Genomic DNA, 19,442 nt, shown 5'->3' on the forward strand with positions numbered 1-19,442 from the left:
ATAAAATTGCTGGAAACACTCATCAGGTTATTAGTGAAGGGAGGATTGAGATAATATTCCAGGATCTTTTTCCTTGTAATCACCAAATGGGAGGAATCCCTTTGGGTTCTATCAGGTGATAGCCTCCACCAGAAGTGCATTTTTGCTGACACAGGTGAATATATAGAAGTATTGGCCCCATGATTGAATACTTGGCTGACATTTTCGAGCGTGACCGCTACCCCTGAAACTATAAGGACCAAGCACCTTGGGAGTAAAGAATATTACTTTGAAGCAAGGAAAATTCAGAATTACAGAAAGTGTAAAATGAAGTTCCTTACCGTTTATATCGTTCAGCTATCTAATAATGCATAAAGTTAGTCACAGTGCACAGCAAGAAAGTTAAACATGTTTGTAAAAATCTAGCTGAGCTTAACTTTTTTCTTAGATGAAGTTTTTGATTACTTAGGGAGATGTAAAGTATTCATAATACTGAGAGAATCAGATGAAATAAATAAAATCAGGCATAATGATTACTTCCATAAGATTATGAAGTGTGAAATTGCCATGTGTCCACAAGAAGCAGGACAAATCTCATCTGGACAGTTTTCACCCCAGCAGTCTGTTGTTAACCAGAAGAATGTTGGAATCATAGTGCTTAACAATTGGCTCCCACCAACCACTTCATTTCACCAACCTTAAATGTTTGAAATAAAAACTGAAAGAACTGCAGATGCTGTAAATTGGGAACAAAAACAAAGTTGCTGAAGAAGTTCAGCAGGTCTGGCAGCATCTGTGAAGGAAAATAACAGTTCTGAGGAAGGGTCACTGGACCCGAAACGTTAACTCTGTTTTTATCTTCACAGATGCTGCCAGACCTGCTGAGCTTCTTCAGCAACTTTGTTTTTGAACGTTAATATTCGGTTGTATTCCATCAGGACCACTCAATTCAGACCTTTTTCTTCGTGAAAATGTTTGCTGGGCTACAAGAAAAAGACAGCAAGCAGTGTAGGGCTATCTCTTGGAGTCAGCATGGACATAATGAGCCAAGTGGCCACTTGTTTGTATCCATTCTATGACGTAATAAAGCTTAGTCCTGAACAATGGGACATCCAACTCTTTCCATAATGTTTTGTTGAGTGCCAAGAAGTTTGTCTTCAGTAGGTTGGAGCTGGGTGGATTGTGTGGTAGTGTAATTCAGAGCTCCAGGCTAATGCTTTGGGTGGTTGAAACCAATCACATCATGGCACATGGTCACATTTGAATTCAGTTAAACCTGGAATGAAAAACGGTGATAATGTAGCTATTGCCAGTTGTCACCATAACTCACCGGCATTGAAGTTGTATTGTTGGCAGTCCAGAAGATATGCGGTAGATTGATTCCAGAGGTGAAGGGTTTGTCTAATGGAGAGAGATTGAACGTGTGTATACTCTATACTGTCTAGAGTTCAGAAGAATGAGAAGAGATCTAATTGAGGTATAGAAGACAATAAAGGAGGTTGACAAAGTGTACATAGAGAGGGCATTTCCTCTTGTGGGGCAGTTTAGAAAGAGAACCATAATATAGGGATATGTTGTAGCAGATTTAAAACCAATGAAGAGGAATTACATCACTCAAAAGCCATGAATTTGGAATTCACTACCATAGTGGTCACAGTGGTAGGATATTGAGTAAATTTGAAGAGGAGATTGAGTTTTAATTAGTTTTGGATTGAAAGCTTGTAAAGAGCGGCCAGGAAAGTGGAGTTGAGACCAATTAAAGGTTGTTTATTATCATACTGAATTGAAGAGCAGGCTTGAGCTGACTGCCTACTCCCGATCCTAGTTCTAATGTTCTTATACTGTACCGCAGGGAAATTCTCAGAATTGTTGGTGTGTAGAAAGAGGCCATTTGGCCATAAGCTACAATATAGAACTACTTACATGCCAAAAAGCAGAAACATCATCTGCGGATAGGGTTAAGCAAATTCTACAACTGACAGATCAGATAGAAGCTTTGCTGACCTGCTGCATCCATGAATGGTAGTGGGATAATTAGTGAAGTATAAACTGGAGGAGACAGTTCCACAAATATCTTCAATGATAGAGTATCCAGCACATCAGGGGAAAAGACTAGGATGATATATTTGCAAATATCTTCAGCCCAAAGTGTCACGTGGATGACCTATCCCAGTGTCCTTGGTGAACAACATTGCAGAGACCAGTCTTCACTTAATTTCATTCATTCCATGTAATATTAAGAAATGGCTAAAGGCAGCAGATTCTGCTATGGGCACTGACAACATTGTAGCAAATATGCTGAAGTTTGATACTTCAGAACTAATTGTGCCTGGCCAAGCAGTTCTGGTAGAGTTACGACACTGGCAATGAGGAAAATTGTCTAGCTACGTCTTGTCTGTAAAAAGCAGGGCAAATCCAACCCAGCGGTTATTTCCTGTCAGTCCTGTCAAGATTGGAGACAACAGTAATCGAGGGAAAAGTTTTGTGGTGGCCTGAGTCATACCTAGCGTAGAGGAATGTGGTTGTGTTGTTGTTAGAAGTCAGTCATCTCAGTCCCAGGATATTACTGCATGTGTTCCTCAAGGTTGTGTCCTACAGTCAATCATCTTCAGCTGTTTCTGTAATAATCTTTCCTTCATCATGAAGTCATAAATAGAGATGTTCGCTGTTGATTGTATAATGTTCATAGTTATTTGTGACTCCTCAGATGCTGAAGCAGCTCATATGAATAGGTAGCATCCACGTTTTTGTTGATAAGTGGCAAGTAACATGTATGCCACTCAAATATCAGACAATGATCGTCCTAAACAAAGAGAATATAACTATCTCCCTTCATATTCAATAGCGTACCTGTCTCTGAATCCCCAACTACCAATGTCTTGCAGATTGTTATTGACCAGAAACTGAGTTGGACCAGAAATAGAAGTACTGTGGTCAGCAGAGCAGATCAGAGACTAAGTATTATGTGCCAAAAACCCAACTCCAGACTTTCAATGCCTGCACAAGTCTACAAAGCATCCTATTGATTGGTCTCCCATCCACCACCTTCCATGTTCATTTCCCTCATGAACCAGTTACGATGACAGCAGTGTGTGCCATCTACAAGATGAACTGCAGTAACGTACCGAAGTTCCTTTGACAATACCTTCCAAATATATCACCAAGCAGGCCAAGGGTCACAGATGCTTTAGAACATCTGTTATCTTCAGTGTCTCTACGTGAGATATGCAGAAACTCCTGATTCACTGAGTTTCCCAAACTGAACTGAACTTGAAGAAAAGCACTGTCTGCTTGAACTGTTCAAACAGCTTAAGACTTCTTCCATAGCCTGGAGAATGCCACAAACTTAACTGCCCTTCTACTGATATGAATCTTTCTTGTCAACTGTAATCCAGTGTGGCCCCTGGCCATCTGCTTTTCATTATCATAGAAGTTTATATTTGTAAACACTTCATCAACAAACTCCCTGTGCAGCTTAAGTCACATGCTTCCATAAAAAGCCTGTTTTGAAATCCCAGTTTAAAAAATGACAAATTTGTCTTCTTTGAATGAAAAGTGTCTTCCACAAAATTAAAGTCTAAAATGCATTTACCTCTATTTGAGAATCCAAGTTCTTTGCCTGAGTCCAAATCTTGGGACTCCATGCCTAACAGTACTGTGTGCTCGCACACACCAAGCTGTTCAGGAAGGCAGTGCACCACCACCTTCTCAAGGGCAATTAGGAATGGGCAAAAAATGCTGGTTTAGCTGCCGATGGCCATGTCCCATGAATAAATTTTTTATAAATTATAAAATTGAAGTCATTGGTAACTGGGAACATATGTTTCACTGACTCAAGTCATAACTAACAAAGTAAAATAGATGATTGTGGTTGTTGGATACTAACTGTCCCAGCTCCAAGATATCATGCAATGAATCTTCAGGGTCCAAATGATCTAATTAAGTTGAAATTTCTTTAAAAGAACTCATCTTTTGTTTTGCCTGCTGGTGCAATTAAAAAGGTGAAAATTGTCCAGAGTTTCAGTACAGATGATAATTGTCCGTTGGCCCGTGCTAGCAAATTTGGATGAGTTCACATTAGTCTGACTTCAGACTAATTTTCTCTGACTTCAGAATGACTAAATGCAAAGATGTTCAATTGAACAGAGATTGTTGGAACAGCAATAGAAATGAGTAGCAAAAATGTACCAGGCCTGGTGGCATGTATTGGAGAGAAAGCAGGTTTGACGTTTCAAATCCAGAACTCATTTCTGAAGAAGGAGCTGAAACATGAACTCTCTACAGAGGCTGCCCAACCCTGCTGTGTTTTTCAAGCAATTTTTGTTTTTGTTTCCGATTTCCAGCATTTGCAGTTCTTTAATTGTTTATGGAATTATAGGAAGTCCAACAGCCTTGGAACTGTGTCCAAGATGCAGCATACTAGAAGGGGAAGGGAAAATTAAAACAGGTTTAGTCATAGAATCCCTACGATGTGGAAGCAGGCCATTCGGCCTAGTGTGTCCACGCCACTCTCCAAAGAGTATCCCACCCTGACCCACCTCCTCTTCCTGTAACCCTGCATTTTCTATGGCTAATCCACCTAACCTGTGCATCCCTGGACACAATAGGCAATTTAGCTTGACAGTTGCCCAAGGGTGGAATCGAACCTGGGGTCTCTGACTTTGTGAAGCAGTAGTGCTAACCACTGAGCCATCATGCTGTTCTAGTTATTGGAAAGTTGTTTGTGAGGAGTCATGCTCTGACCTAGTTATTGCTGTGTAAGTCAGAATATAACTTGACTCTCTTGGTAAGGAGCTCTGTTTGTACAGATAATCACACAGAGGTACATTGCTAAACATTTTTATGGCTATGATTACTTTATGTTGATGTGACATAATGTGAGTGATCATAGCCATGACGGCAGAAGTACTGCTGGGCAGACTCCCTTCTGTTTTACTTTAAATTCATTTCCACAGTAAGTACAAGTTTAAGTCCTTCACGGAGGCAAAATAATAGGATTTAGAGTTATTTAAAGTGAACAGAGATGATCTCCTAGTTAGAGTTTAAGTAAATACTGTTCCGTTTGCTTCACAATTACAGGTCTTTAATAAAGTCAAAAATCTTTCCAACTACTGATGATAAGAATCCTGAAGATCCTCTAGCAGAGGTGAAAGATCCTCTACCAGAAAAACTGAAGCAGTCTGTTGTAAGTAATATTTTTTATTATTTACTGCTTGGATTTATATGCAACTTTACAGTCTAAAAATAATTTTCAGATATGCAGTTTTATATATTTGTATTTATATAAGCGTGACAGAATAAGGTACTGGAAACATTGTGATGACAGATCCCTTCCAATAGAACCATAGTGAACAAGTTGAATTTTTACAATACTCCAGCAACGTTCGACTTATTCTTCTTGTGGTAGCCCAGAAATTGCTACATGTATTTAATTCAGTTTCACAATTCACCACAAAGGAAATGTTGGTTTCATAGATTAAGTACTGAATTTATAATCCTTCTAGCATGGAAGCATTTCCAAGTTCATCCATATGACCTGTTGGTCTTTCTGCTTTGTTCTTCAACTGGACCCCTGTCCTGATAGTTTATTGCAGTCTTGAAGGGACTGACCCAGAGCAAATTACAATTCTACCATTCCATAAGGAACTGCGAAGGCTGGATGTCTGAAACAAAACATTTTATTATGTGCTTGGGGACCCTCTAGCTTGCAGGACTCTCTATTGAGCTCATTAATTGTACAGCCTGATCACCACACCTTCCATGTCCTTTACCCACCCCTACTCCCCAATCCCAGTCTGACATGGCCTGATTTCAGCGTAGCCACCCCATCTGACCCACCTTTGCTGCCTATTGTCAGCTTTTCTGCCTCCCTGCCACAATTATCATCCATCCTTTAGAGTCTGCCCAGCTGTCATTCTTTGTCTCTCTCGGCTCTATTTCTGCCTATTTGCTTAGTCTTTCTACCACCTGCACCTCTACCCTGCGCCCCATTTTCAGCACCACATAAGCCACTATTTGCAAGCTCCTATCAGCCTGAAGAGGGATCACTGGACTTGAAACGTTAATTCTGCTTTCTATTTACAGGTGTAGCCAGACCTGCCTAGTTTCTCCAGCAGTTTCTGTTTTTGTTTTGCAATTCCACAAATACGTGTCCCTTCAGCCATTTACCCATGCCCACACTTTAAGTAAACTTGTCGGCAATTTATCTGATCATTCTACGAGAGGTGGGGAGCATCAAGATTGAATCTAGAACTGTCATTAATCAAAGTTGATGTGTATATTCTTCCATAATAGTTAGAAACCTTAGCATTTTGTTTTTCCATAAAACCTTGTTTAGATAACCTGTCACTAACTGGAGTTTAAAATCAACATTTTCAACATTTGTGATTTGTTTTTGGCAAGTATTTATTGTGCTAGCCAAAGTGGAGGCTGAAGAGATTCCCACAATGAAGTGACTATTTTAGGGAAAAACATAACAGGAGTTGACTGTTAAATATAATTGTTAAAACGATTTAACACAAGCAGTTCTGAAAAGAGCTATTGATTTCTTTTTCTTGTGTCTTCTCCAGAGTGAACGTTTACAGTCCGATCTGATAGTTTGCACAGTCATTGCCATCTTATACTTTGCTATCCATGTCAGCACAGTCTTCATTGCCCTGCAGGTAAAGAATTTGAGCTTTTAATCTGCAGAATAACACACAATAAACCAAGGTTTTCCAAAGCTATGTCTGATGACCATTTTGGGTGCCCTAGAAAAGGCTTTAGAACAAAATGTATAATTTTGGAAGCTCTCCTCACTTCTGAAAATCTTTGCCAATTGCTGTCACATCAAAGTCCTATCTCATCATTTAGTGCCGAGATGACTGACAAATGTTACTCCAGCCAGCCCACATTGCATGAATGAGTGATTATTTTAAAAAATAATACCGTTTAGATTGTTAATTTTAGTGGCTAACTGACTTTTTGGTATTAGCTTAAGAAGTAAAATTCATCTGATTCTGATATCAACATGAATTATATTATTTGATTTGGAGTTACGGAGTCTGTTCTTCTGTTTGTGGCTTCCTTACTCTTCCTGTTTAGACGTAATCTATCAACTACAGCATCTAGAATCTCAAACTTGTTAGAGCACAGGAGAATGCTGTTCAGCTCATTATGTTGCTGCTGGCTCTCCAAGAGTATCTCATTCAGTGCCACTCTTTTATTTTCTCCCTGTAACCCTTTATTATTCCTTTTCAAATGAGTACACTTCCCTTTTGAATGGCTTGAGTGACCCTGCATCTAACCATACTCAAGCAGTGTGTTCCAGACTCTGACCACTTGTTTTTCCACTGTCACTTCTGCAGCTTTAACTAATTTTGTTTTGTAAATCTGTGCCCCCTCATCCACAATTCTTTAATGAATAGGAACATTTTCTCTCTTTTCATTCTGTCCAGGCCCCTCAAGGTTTTAAATATGTCAATCAAATCTCCTCTCAGCCTCCTTTACTCCAAGGAAGACAGTCCCAGTTTCTCCGATCTGTCATCATAACCAGAAAATCCTCACCCTGAACCATTCTTGTAAAACCTCTGTACTCTGTCCAGTGACCTGTCTTATGTCCTTCCTAAAGTGTGGCACCAAAACTGGATGTATTCATTCAATGAGACAAATGGCTATTGATAGATAATTTGTACATTTTTAAATCTAAGATTGATAGATTTTTATTAACCAATCAAAAGTATTAAAGGACATGGGGCAAATGAGGATGTATAGCATTAAGTTATAGATCGCTCACAATCTCACTGAAGGATCCAGCCAGTTTGAGGTGCCAAATGCCATTTTCTGCTTCCTTTGAGACTTAAAATCTCCTGTTCGAACTATGTGGCAAAAATGGTAAGATTCTAAAACTAATCCAAATGGCTCAGAGCAGCTTAAACCACCCAAATCCACCATGACTTAATGAGTGGCAGTATTCCTTGCAGTATTGGTATAGGAACCCTCGCAAGACCAGTTGAATTAACTAGAGTAATGTTGGCACAAATGACAACTCTGTGTAGTATTTATAATTAACTTCCCAAATCATGAAGTAACCAAAACAAACGCTGAAAAAGTTTGACTTTGTTTTACTTTTAGCTTTTTTTACTGTTTAAATTCTAGTCTGTGAGCCTAATTTTGCTGGGGGAAAATATGGAATGTTATCAATTTGCAAATCAGGAGATCAAGAGATTTTGAGTTTGCGATTTAAGTTGCTTTGCACAAACAAATCTCGTTGTTAATCTCTGTTCTTTTTAAAAACCTGTCCAGATTTGCACATTAATTGCTCATTAAACTTGCCACAGAAGGTTAAGTCCACTAAATAACAGAGTAAGCACTTTTTCAACGCGATGATTATTAATGCAGTGGTACCAGTCTCTGTTAGAATTATAGAAATTGACAGCTTAGAAGGAAGCTGTTTGATGTCTTGTGCCAACGTGGTAGTCTCCCTACCATTTGAGCCAGGAGGCCTGAGTTCACCCTTTTGCCCTGGAGAGTGCCATAATATGTCCAAACTTTTTGATTAAAAATTAATTAGAAGGAAACCATTAGGGCTGTTGCAGTGCCTCTAACTATGGGCCAGAAGGTCCAGTTTCAAATCCTAGTGTCACATGTGCCTGAACAGATCAAATAAAATATCTAGAAAGAAGCCATTGGCCTACTTTATAAACTTAGACTTCTTTAAGATTTTAAAAGCATTAAATTTGTGTTTTAATATTTGTTTACTTAATTTTTGTCTTTCTTCAGTCTCTTAATCCAACTTAATAAAATGTGAGGCTGGATGAACACAGCAGGCCAAGCAGCATCTCAGGAGCACAAAAGCTGACGTTTCGGGCCTAGACCCTTCATCAGAGAGGGGGATGTGGGGAGGGAACTGGAATAAATAGGGAGAGAGGGGGAGGCGGACCGAAGATGGAGAGTAAAGAAGATAGGTGGAGAGGGTGTAGGTGGGGAGGTAGGGAGGGGATAGGTCAGTCCAGGGAAGACGGACAGGTCAAGGAGGTGGGATGAGGTTAGTAGGTAGCTGGGGGTGCGGCTTGGGGTGGGAGGAAGGGATGGGTGAGAGGAAGAACCGGTTAGGGAGGCAGAGACAGGTTGGACTGGTTTTGGGATGCAGTGGGTGGGGGGGAAGAGCTGGGCTGGTTGTGTGGTGCAGTGGGGGGAGGGGATGCACTGGGCTGGTTTAGGGATGCAGAAGGGGAAGGGGAGATTTTGAAACTGGTGAAGTCCACATTGATACCATATGGCTGCAGGGTTCCCAGGCGGAATATGAGTTGCTGTTCCTGCAACCTTCGGGTGGCATCATTGTGGCAGTGCAGGAGGCCCATGATGGACATGTCATCAAGAGAATGGGAGGGGGAGTGGAAATGGTTTGCGACTGGGAGGTGCAGTTGTTTGTTGCGAACTGAGCGGAGGTGTTCTGCAAAGCGGTCCCCAAGCCTCCGCTTGGTTTCCCCAATGTAGAGGAAGCCGCACCGGGTACAGTGGATGCAGTATACCACATTGGCAGATGTGCAGGTGAACCTCTGCTTAATGTGGAATGTCATCTTGGGGCCTGGGATGGGGGTGAGGGAGGAGGTGTGGGGACAAGTGTAGCATTTCCTGCGGTTGCAGGGGAAGGTGCCGGGTGTGGTGGGGTTGGAGGGCAGTGTGGAGCGAACAAGGGAGTCACGGAGAGAGTGGTCTCTCCGGAAAGCAGACAGGGGAGGGGATGGAAAAATGTCTTGGGTGGTGGGGTCGGATTGTAAATGGCGGAAGTGTCGGAGGATAATGCGTTGTATCCGGAGGTTGGTAGGGTGGTGTGTGAGAACGAGGGGGATCCTCTTGGGGCGGTTGTGGCGGGGGCGGGGTGTGAGGGATGTGTCGCGGGAAATGCGGGAGACGCGGTCAAGGGCGTTCTCAATCACCGTGGGGGGAAAGTTGCGGTCCTGAAAGAACTTGGACATCTGGGATGTGCGGGAGTGGAATGTCTTATCGTGGGAGCAGATGCGGCGGAGGCGGAGGAATTGGGAATAGGGGATGGAATTTTTGCAGGAGGGTGGGTGGGAGGAGGTGTATTCTAGGTAGCTGTGGGAGTCGGTGGGCTTGAAATGGACATCAGTTACAAGCTGGTTGCCTGAGATGGAGACTGAGAGGTCCAGGAAGGTGAGGGATGTGCTGGAGATGGCCCAGGTGAACTGAAGGTTGGGGTGCAAGGTGTTGGTGAAGTGGATGAACTGTTCGAGCTCCTCTGGGGAGCAAGAGGCGGCGCCGATACAGTCATCAATGTACCGGAGGAAGAGGTGGGGTTTGGGGCCTGTGTAGGTGCGGAAGAGGGACTGTTCCACGTAACCTGAGACGATGGGTCGACCAGGGCAGGCAGGTTTGTGGATTTTGGGAAGGAGATAGAAATGGGCCGTGCGGGGTTGGGGAACAATGAGGTTGGAGGCTGTGGGTGGGAGGTCCCCTGAGGTGATGAGGTCATGAATGGTGTTGGAGATGATGGTTTGGTGCTCGGGTGTGGGGTCATGATCGAGGAGGCGGTAGGAGGTGGTGTCGGAGAGTTGGCGTCTGGCCTCAGCGATTTAGAGGTCAGTGCGCCATACTACCACTGCGCCACCCTTGTCTGCGGGTTTGATGGTGAGGTTGGGGTTGGAGCGGAGGGCACCTTCCACCCCAACCTTCAGTTAAACACCTTCCACCCCAACCTTCAGTTAAACCCACGCCCTCCACCTCCTCCAGGACTTCCAATTCCCTGGCCCCCAACACCTCATCGTCTCAGCCTGCTCCTGCCCCACCGAACTCATCTCCACCTATCTGGACTCCATTTTCTCCCCTTTGGTCCAGGAACTCCCCACCTATGTCCGTGACACCACCCACGCCCTCCACCTCCTCCAGGACTTCCAATTCCCTGGCCCCCAACACCTCATATTCACCATGGACGTCCAGTCCCTGTACACCTGCATTCCGCATGGAGATGGCCTCAAGGCCCTCCGCTTCTTCCTGTCCCGCAGGCCCGACCAGGCCCCCTCCACCGACACTCTCATCCGCCTAGCTGAACTCGTCCTCACACTCAACAACTTCTCTTTTGACTCCTCCCACTTCCTACAGACTAAGGGGGTGGCCATGGGCACCCGCATGGGCCCCAGCTATGCCTGCCTCTTTGTAGGTTACGTGGAACAGTCCCTCTTCCGCACCTACACAGGCCCCAAACCCCACCTCTTCCTCCGGTACATTGATGACTGTATCGGCGCCGCCTCTTGCTCCCCAGAGGAGCTCGAACAGTTCATCCACTTCACCAACACCTTGCACCCCAACCTTCAGTTCACCTGGGCCATCTCCAGCACATCCCTCACCTTCCTGGACCTCTCAGTCTCCATCTCAGGCAACCAGCTTGTAACTGATGTCCATTTCAAGCCCACCGACTCCCACAGCTACCTAGAATACACCTCCTCCCACCCACCCTCCTGCAAAAATTCCATCCCCTATTCCCAATTCCTCCGCCTCCGCCGCATCTGCTCCCACGATAAGACATTCCACTCCCGCACATCCCAGATGTCCAAGTTCTTTCAGGACCGCAACTTTCCCCCCACGGTGATTGAGAACGCCCTTGACCGCGTCTCCCGCATTTCCCGCGACACATCCCTCACACCCCGCCCCCGCCACAACCGCCCCAAGAGGATCCCCCTCGTTCTCACACACCACCCTACCAACCTCCGGATACAACGCATTATCCTCCGACACTTCCGCCATTTACAATCCGACCCCACCACCCAAGACATTTTTCCATCCCCTCCCCTGTCTGCTTTCCGGAGAGACCACTCTCTCCGTGACTCCCTTGTTCGCTCCACACTGCCCTCCAACCCCACCACACCCGGCACCTTCCCCTGCAACCGCAGGAAATGCTACACTTGTCCCCACACCTCCTCCCTCACCCCCATCCCAGGCCCCAAGATGACATTCCACATTAAGCAGAGGTTCACCTGCACATCTGCCAATGTGGTATACTGCATCCACTGTACCCGGTGCGGCTTCCTCTACATTGGGGAAACCAAGCGGAGGCTTGGGGACCGCTTTGCAGAACACCTCCGCTCAGTTCGCAACAAACAACCGCACCTCCCAGTCGCAAACCATTTCCACTCCCCCTCCCATTCTCTTGATGACATGTCCATCATGGGCCTCCTGCACTGCCACAATGATGCCACCCGAAGGTTGCAGGAACAGCAACTCATATTCCGCCTGGGAACCCTGCAGCCATATGGTATCAATGTGGACTTCACCAGTTTCAAAATCTCCCCTTCCCCTTCTGCATCCCTAAACCAGCCCAGTGCATCCCCTCCCCCCACTGCACCACACAACCAGCCCAGCTCTTCCCCCCCACCCACTGCATCCCAAAACCAGTCCAACCTGTCTCTGCCTCCCTAACCGGTTCTTCCTCTCACCCATCCCTTCCTCCCACCCCAAGCCGCACCCCCAGCTACCTACTAACCTCATCCCACCTCCTTGACCTGTCCGTCTTCCCTGGACTGACCTATCCCCTCCCTACCTCCCCACCTACACCCTCTCCACCTATCTTCTTTACTCTCCATCTTCGGTCCGCCTCCCCCTCTCTCCCTATTTATTCCAGTTCCCTCCCCACATCCCCCTCTCTGATGAAGGGTCTAGGCCCGAAACGTCAGCTTTTGTGCTCCTGAGATGCTGCTTGGCCTGCTGTGTTCATCCAGCCTCACATTTTATTATCTTGGAATCTCCAGCATCTGCAGTTCCCATTATCTCTTAATCCAACTTGTTGTTTTATTTACCTTTCTACAACTTACTTCACTCATAAATAATCTGCCATTTCCCTTTTGCATTCATTGTTCCATTCTGGTTTAGTCTTTAAATCATCTTAAAGATTCCACAAGTGAGTGGACATCAGTGAAGAATCAAAATTCCCCTAGAATTGAGGCTGCAGTGCTAGTTGCTCAGGAGGAATTGAGCAACTTAAATTTACGATCAGCCAAGGGGGAAAAGATTGCCAAAAGAGTCGGGGAGTCATAGGGCTATACAGCATGAAAACAGACCCTTCAGTCTGACTCATCCATGCACACCAGATAACCTTAACTAATCCCATCACGTTTGCCAACATTTGGTCCATATCCCTGTAAACATTTCCTGTTCATGTACCCATCCAGATTCCTTTAAATGTTAAAATTGTACCAGACTCCTCCACTTCCCCTGGCAGCTCATTCCATATAAACACCAACCTCTGCATGAAGAAGTTGTCCCTTAGGTCCGTTTTATATCTTTCCTGTTTCACGTTAAACCAATGCTCTTTAGTTTTGGACTCCCCTACCCTGTAAAAAGACCTTGGCAGTTCACACTATCCATGCCCCTTATTATCTTATAAACCACTGTAAGGTCACCCCTCAGCTTCCAATGCCCCAGGGAGAATAGCCACAGCCTATTCAGCCTTTCCCTATAATTCAAACTCCAAAAACGTCCTTCTAAATTGAATGTGGTATTCCAAAAGTGGCCTAACCAATGTCCTGAATAGCTGCAACATGACCTCCCAACTCTTATTCTCAATGCACTGACCAATAAAGGCATGTGTACCAAATGCCACCTTCACTACTGTCTCTCCCTGTGAGTCCAAGGAACTGTGAAACTGAACTCCAAGGTTTCTTTGTTTGGCAACACCCCCAAGACCCCATCATTTAAGTGTATAAGCCCTGCCCTGATTTGCCTTATCAAAATACAACACCTTTCATTTACCTAAATTAACCTCCATCTGCAGCACCTTGGTCCATCTGCCCATATAATCCACGTATGAAGCTTAGTTTGTGCAATGTAAGTCTGGTCAACATAGGAAGAACTTTGTATCTGCTATGAACTGTTTTCTTGTGTTGTAGGATTACTACAATTGTGGGTGAGTGTTTGATGTGGGTCAGATTAGCCAGGGTAGTAGAGAAAGCCAACAGAATATTAGCTTCAAGGAAAGTTGGAAAAATTGCTGGTTATTAATATTTGACATTATTACTGAACATTTATGAATTTCATCAATTAATCTCAGTTACTGTATTTCAAAAGGTGTTGAATTTTAACCTGTTATCTGCTCCCAGAAGAGGAGGCTGTAATAAAGCTGAGAGTAATGCCAATAGAAGGGATATAACACCTGATGGGCCTCTTGGTCTTCAATTTATAAAGAAAACTAAATTAAATTTGCATTTATGTTACATTGTTAACTTATCCCAAATTGCCTTGAACAGTAAATTGCTGTTAAGTGCTGCCAACCGAATATACTGAAGTTGATGTACTGTATTGACTATGTATTTTTCTTGTCTCCCAGCCTGTCCTCAGCTATGTGCTGTATACCCTGATAGGTGCAGTAGGATTTCTAACACATTACTTGCTGCCTCAGCTCAGAAAACAACTCCCTTGGCATTGCTTCTCTCATCCACTGCTGAAAACCAAGGAGTACTATCAGTTTGAAGTGAGAAGTAGGTACTCCTCTCATAGCTATACAGCAATAACTGTAATGAGTTGCGACTATCCATTCAGATGCAATGAATGGTTCTTGAGGTTGTTGAAGTTGGTTGGCTCGCCGAGCTGGTTTCTTGTTTCACAGACATAAAGACATGACCAATACTCACTCATCTCACTCCACATGGACAAGGAGACCCACCGCTTTGACTGGGACAACACCCAAGATCCTGGGACAGGCTAGGCAGAGACAGGCACGAGAATTCCTAGAAGCATGGCACTCCACGAAGCATGCCATTGATAAACACAGTGAACTCGACCTCATATACATTCCATTACGAAGGAAAACAGGAAGTGAGGCTATCCATCTCCACGGACCCCAAAGTTTAATAACCAGGTGGGAAAACGCACCGACGCTTCATTGGAGGCTGCACTGAGGATGTTACCAAGCCTGGGATTGAAATGTCTGCTAAACAAGATACCAGCTCGGCAAGCCAATCAACCTCAACACCCACAACCCGAGCTACAAATCTACTCCAAAACCTTAATGAACGTTTCATTGATCTAATTGCTGTATTGTATTTTCTCAAAATATTGCATTTCAAAGGAGTCTGGCCATAATGTTAATATGAGATTTACCAGAATAAGCTGTAATGTTAGTTGCATTTTTCAGGAAAGAAGCAAGTTCGAAATGAAAATTAGTTTTTAAGAATTCAAAAGGCAATTTTAAAAAAGAGGAACAACTCACAAAAAGACTTGAAAAATATCTTTAGGGAAATAATAAAGGATAAACAAAACGGTGAATGTGCTATTAACCAGCTGTAGTTGAGGTTATATCCCAAGATCTTCCTTTGCTAATCTTTCATTTTATTGGCGGGGATCCACTGCCAGAACTCTAAAATATGTAATTAGGTCAATTTTCAAAACTGAATTTGAAGGAAGAAACATTTCTGCAATTATTGAAATGTAATTAGAATGTAGTACAATTAACATGTAAGTTTCACCTCAGAAGGGAAAATCCTTCATACATTTGACAAATACAACATCTGGATCAGTACTTTTGATTTGCGATTTGAAATTGGTTCAAAATGTTCAAAGCATTTCTAAGATATCTCTGGATAATATGATATTTTCATTGCCAAGAGTGAGAGTTGTGTATCTGTAAACATATTTTGGTTACAAGCTTCGCTGGTCCCCTGGTCTGCAAAGATTAATAGTCCAATTATTATTGGTATTATTTATGTGCTGATTTTTTTTTTTTTGTTAAAGCACCTGTAGTATTACCTGTTTGAACCAGTTACGTACTACTGATGGACTGATTGGCTTTGCGCCGTTCAAAAAACAACCTTATCCATTTTCTTCTCTCAGATGCTGCACATGTCATGTGGTTTGAAAAGATGTACGTTTGGCTTCTGTTTGTGGAAAAGAACATTATTTACCCATTGATTGTTCTCAATGAATTGAGCAGCAGTGCTAAGATGATAGCTAGCCCAAAGAAACTGGACGCAGAGTAAGGTGTTTCTCTTTATTATTCTTTTCCTCACCTGTGTCGTTAGCTTTATTCCCTACTTTTTAACTTTGCTTGGCCAGATGCAGCAGGTATTTGATCAGTCTGTAGCTCCTAGCCACTTCCCAAACCTGTCAGCTCAAGCAGCTTAAGGACCGCTTTGCAGAATACCTACACGTGGTTCGCACTGAACAACTGCACCTCCCGGTCGCGAACCAATTCAACTCCCCCTCCCATTCCACAGACGACATGTCCATCCTGGGCCTCCTGCCGTGCCACAACGATGCTACCCAAAAGTTGCAGGAGCAACAATTCATTTTCTGCTTGGGACCCCTGCAGCCCAATGGTATCAATGTGGACTTCACAGGCTTCAATATCTCCTCTCCCCCTACTGCATCCCAAAACCAGCCCAGCTCGTCCCCGCCCCCCTAATCTGTCCTTCCTCCCACCTATCCCCTCCTCCCACCCCCATCTCCTACGTGCTAATCTCATCCTGCCCCCTTGACCTGTCTGTCCTCCCCAGACTGACCTATCTCTTCCCTACCTCCCCACCTACACTCACCTCTACTGGCTCCATCCCCACCTCTTTGACCTGTCTGTCTCCTCTCCACCTATCTTCTCCTCTATCCATCTTCTTTCTGCGTCCCCCTCTCTCCCTATTTATTTCAGAACTCCCTTCCCCTCCCCCATTTCTGAAGAAGGCTGTAGGCCCAAAACGTCAGCTTTCCTGCTCCTCTGATGCTGCTTGGCCTGCTGTGTTCATCCAGCTCTACACGTTATTTCGAGAAGCTTCAGAGACGTAACCTTCCGAAGATCTAAAGTACATTTTTTTAAGATATAATTTCACAGATTGGGAATTGCTTTATTTTTGTCTGTTTTTCTGGGTTATCCATGGAGATTTCATAACTACTTGTGAAACCTCAAGGAACTGTAAAACTACGTTTGTAGCTTTTTCATTCTACAAGAATTGTTACTCAGGAATGTTATTCTTTCAATTGAAATGTCATTAATGTATTTGAATGGATAGGAAAAATACATTAGAAGGCACGACTATGCAAAGGCAATGAACTGCTTTTTAAAAAAAAATCAATGGGGTTACTGCAACAATACATTCAACCAAGGTGCAAAAACTCAAAGATTGGCCAACCATGCCTGACAAAGGACTTTAAGGATTTTGTTTTGAGAAAGCTGATAAGATGGCCAGAAATAGTAATAAATCTGAGGATGGGTATGATTATAAAATACAGCAAAGACAAGCCAAGAAACTGATTAGGAATGAAGGAACAGATACAATTGCCATCTAGCAAAAAACAAAAATGACCTGTGACACCTGCTCCAGGTATGTTAAAAAAGAAATATTTGACTAAGACGAATGTGAATCCATTGGAAGCTGAGTCGAGGCAATTTATAATGGGGAATGAAGGAGTGACAGAGAAAGTAAGTGATTACTTTGTGTTTTTTCCACTTAGGAAGCTATAGGAAGTCTCCCAGAATTAGAGGTTCAAGTGATTAAGGAGAATGAGCAATTGAAAGAAATCAGTACGAAGGTAGTACTAGAGAGATCAATGGGGCTGAAATTTGGTAGCTTCCTGGGACCTAATGGTCTACATCCCAGAGTTTTGAAGGACGTGGCGATAGAGATAGTTAATACATTGGCGAGTATCTTCCAAAACTCCATGGATTCAGCAATGACTTCTGCAGATTGGAAGTTTACAAATGTCACCCTGTTTTTAAGATTGAGATTTTTTAAAGCAGTTGCTGGATGGCTGGTTTACAATGCAAAGTGATACAAACAGCATGAGTTCAGCTGGTGCACCAGCTGAGGTTACATGAAGGACTGGCCTTCATAACCTTTCCCCTCACTTGACTCGTGGTAACACTCAGGTTAAACCATCACTGGTTGTCCTTCTCGAATGGCAAAGCAGACCTCTGGTCTGGTGAGACTGTGGTGACGTTACCTTTTTTATTTTTCCTTTGCTCCTTTCCTTAAATAATCTGTGAATTATAGACTTACCAACCTTACATCAGTAGTGAATGCATTAGAACCTATCCTAATGGTTATAATGACTGGATCCTTGGATAAAAATAATCAGATTGGGTATAGTCAGGAAACATTTGCAAATGGAAAATCCTGTTTGATGAGCTTGTCATAGTTTTTGAGGACGTTTTAAAGAAAATTTGATAAATTGGAGTCTGGATGCAGTATGTTTGGATTTTCAGAAGACTTTTGGTATGGTCCTCCACTGGATGTTGATTTTGAAAATTAAAGCATGTGGGATAGCAAATAATGTACTGCCATGGATTAAGGATTGGTTAAAAAACTAGGATGGTGGGACTCTTTTATGAAGAGAGATGGAACAATCTGTGCCTCTGTTCTTTCGAGTTTCAAAGAATGAATGATTTCAAGCATTTTGTAGCTTTCAACAATAGCCAGGGTAGATGCATATCGGATGTATCCCCAGGTTGACAATTATTTAAAATAAGAGGGTGCTATTTAGGACTGAGACGAAGGGAAATTTCTTTGCCCAGATAGTGATGAATCTTTAAGACTGTGTGCCCCAAAGGGCTGTGAAAGTTTAAATTTTGATTACATCTGAAGTGTAAAGTTTGATTGTCAATGGCACAAAGGGATAGTTTGGTAAAAGGCAGTTGATGTGTTTAATCCGTTGTGATCATACTGAATGACAGAGAAGCCTCGACAGGTTGAATGACTTCTGACTGTTTATGCTCATAGATTTGTTCATGTACAGATTTTGAAGTTTGTAAGTATATATTGGTGTTGAGCGCACTTTAAATTAGGAATGTTTGCTGCCATTTCGATTCTTGTGCAGGACATGGACATCATTGGCAAGGTCAGCATTTGTTGTCCATCCCACACTACCCTTTGAGAGCTGTTAAATGTCAACCTTGTTGCGTTGGGTCTGAAGCCAATTGTAGGCCAGGCCTGGGGAGAATGGGAGATTTCCTACCTTACCTAAAGAACATGACTGCGCCAGATGGGTTTTTACAGCCATCAACCATGAGGCCAGCTTTATAATTTGAGGCTCATCAATTGAATTCACATTTCAAGAACAGCCTTAGTGTGATGTGGATCCCTATCCCCAGAGCTTTTTCTGGGCCTCAAGATTGCTAGCCCATTGACCAGACCATTTTGCCATCTTTTCTATATTATTTAAAGAAGACATTTAACGTTCTTAAATCGTAATTTTTCAAGTGAAGTGGTAATGGATCCCATCAGGTTTTTTGTGGAATGAGAGTTTTTGATCTGATTAATAACTTTAGTACCATATTGAAGGTACAGTTAGATAGTTGGACTGTTGTATTCAAGGAAATGCAAAAATGCATGGATTTGCGTATTTATTACTATATACGTTCAGTTTAATAGAAAATGACATTATTCATTTGGAATAGAATTATTGATAACCTGAATGATTTAATGCTCATATTTTTGTTGACTTGGTGCAGTTGATTATGTATGGTACTCTCAAGAACCAATTCTGTC

General features: G+C 43.1%; 1 protein-coding gene across 4 annotated transcripts in view; it reads left to right on the plus strand.

Annotated features, from left to right (window-relative positions):
* pcnx1 (pecanex 1) overlaps nt 1–19,442 on the plus strand; it is a 248,492-nt gene that overhangs the window by 165,979 nt on the left and 63,071 nt on the right. For all 4 annotated transcript variants that reach the window (XM_048537155.2, XM_048537157.2, XM_048537158.2 and 1 more), the window contains 4 exons: nt 5,059–5,164; nt 6,549–6,641; nt 14,300–14,450; nt 15,802–15,943. In XM_048537155.2, the coding sequence (XP_048393112.1) occupies nt 5,059–5,164; nt 6,549–6,641; nt 14,300–14,450; nt 15,802–15,943 (492 nt within the window). The remainder of the gene's footprint in view (nt 1–5,058; nt 5,165–6,548; nt 6,642–14,299; nt 14,451–15,801; nt 15,944–19,442) is intronic.

This window comes from Stegostoma tigrinum, chromosome 10, assembly GCF_030684315.1.
Source record: "Stegostoma tigrinum isolate sSteTig4 chromosome 10, sSteTig4.hap1, whole genome shotgun sequence".
NCBI lineage: Eukaryota > Metazoa > Chordata > Chondrichthyes > Orectolobiformes > Stegostomatidae > Stegostoma > Stegostoma tigrinum.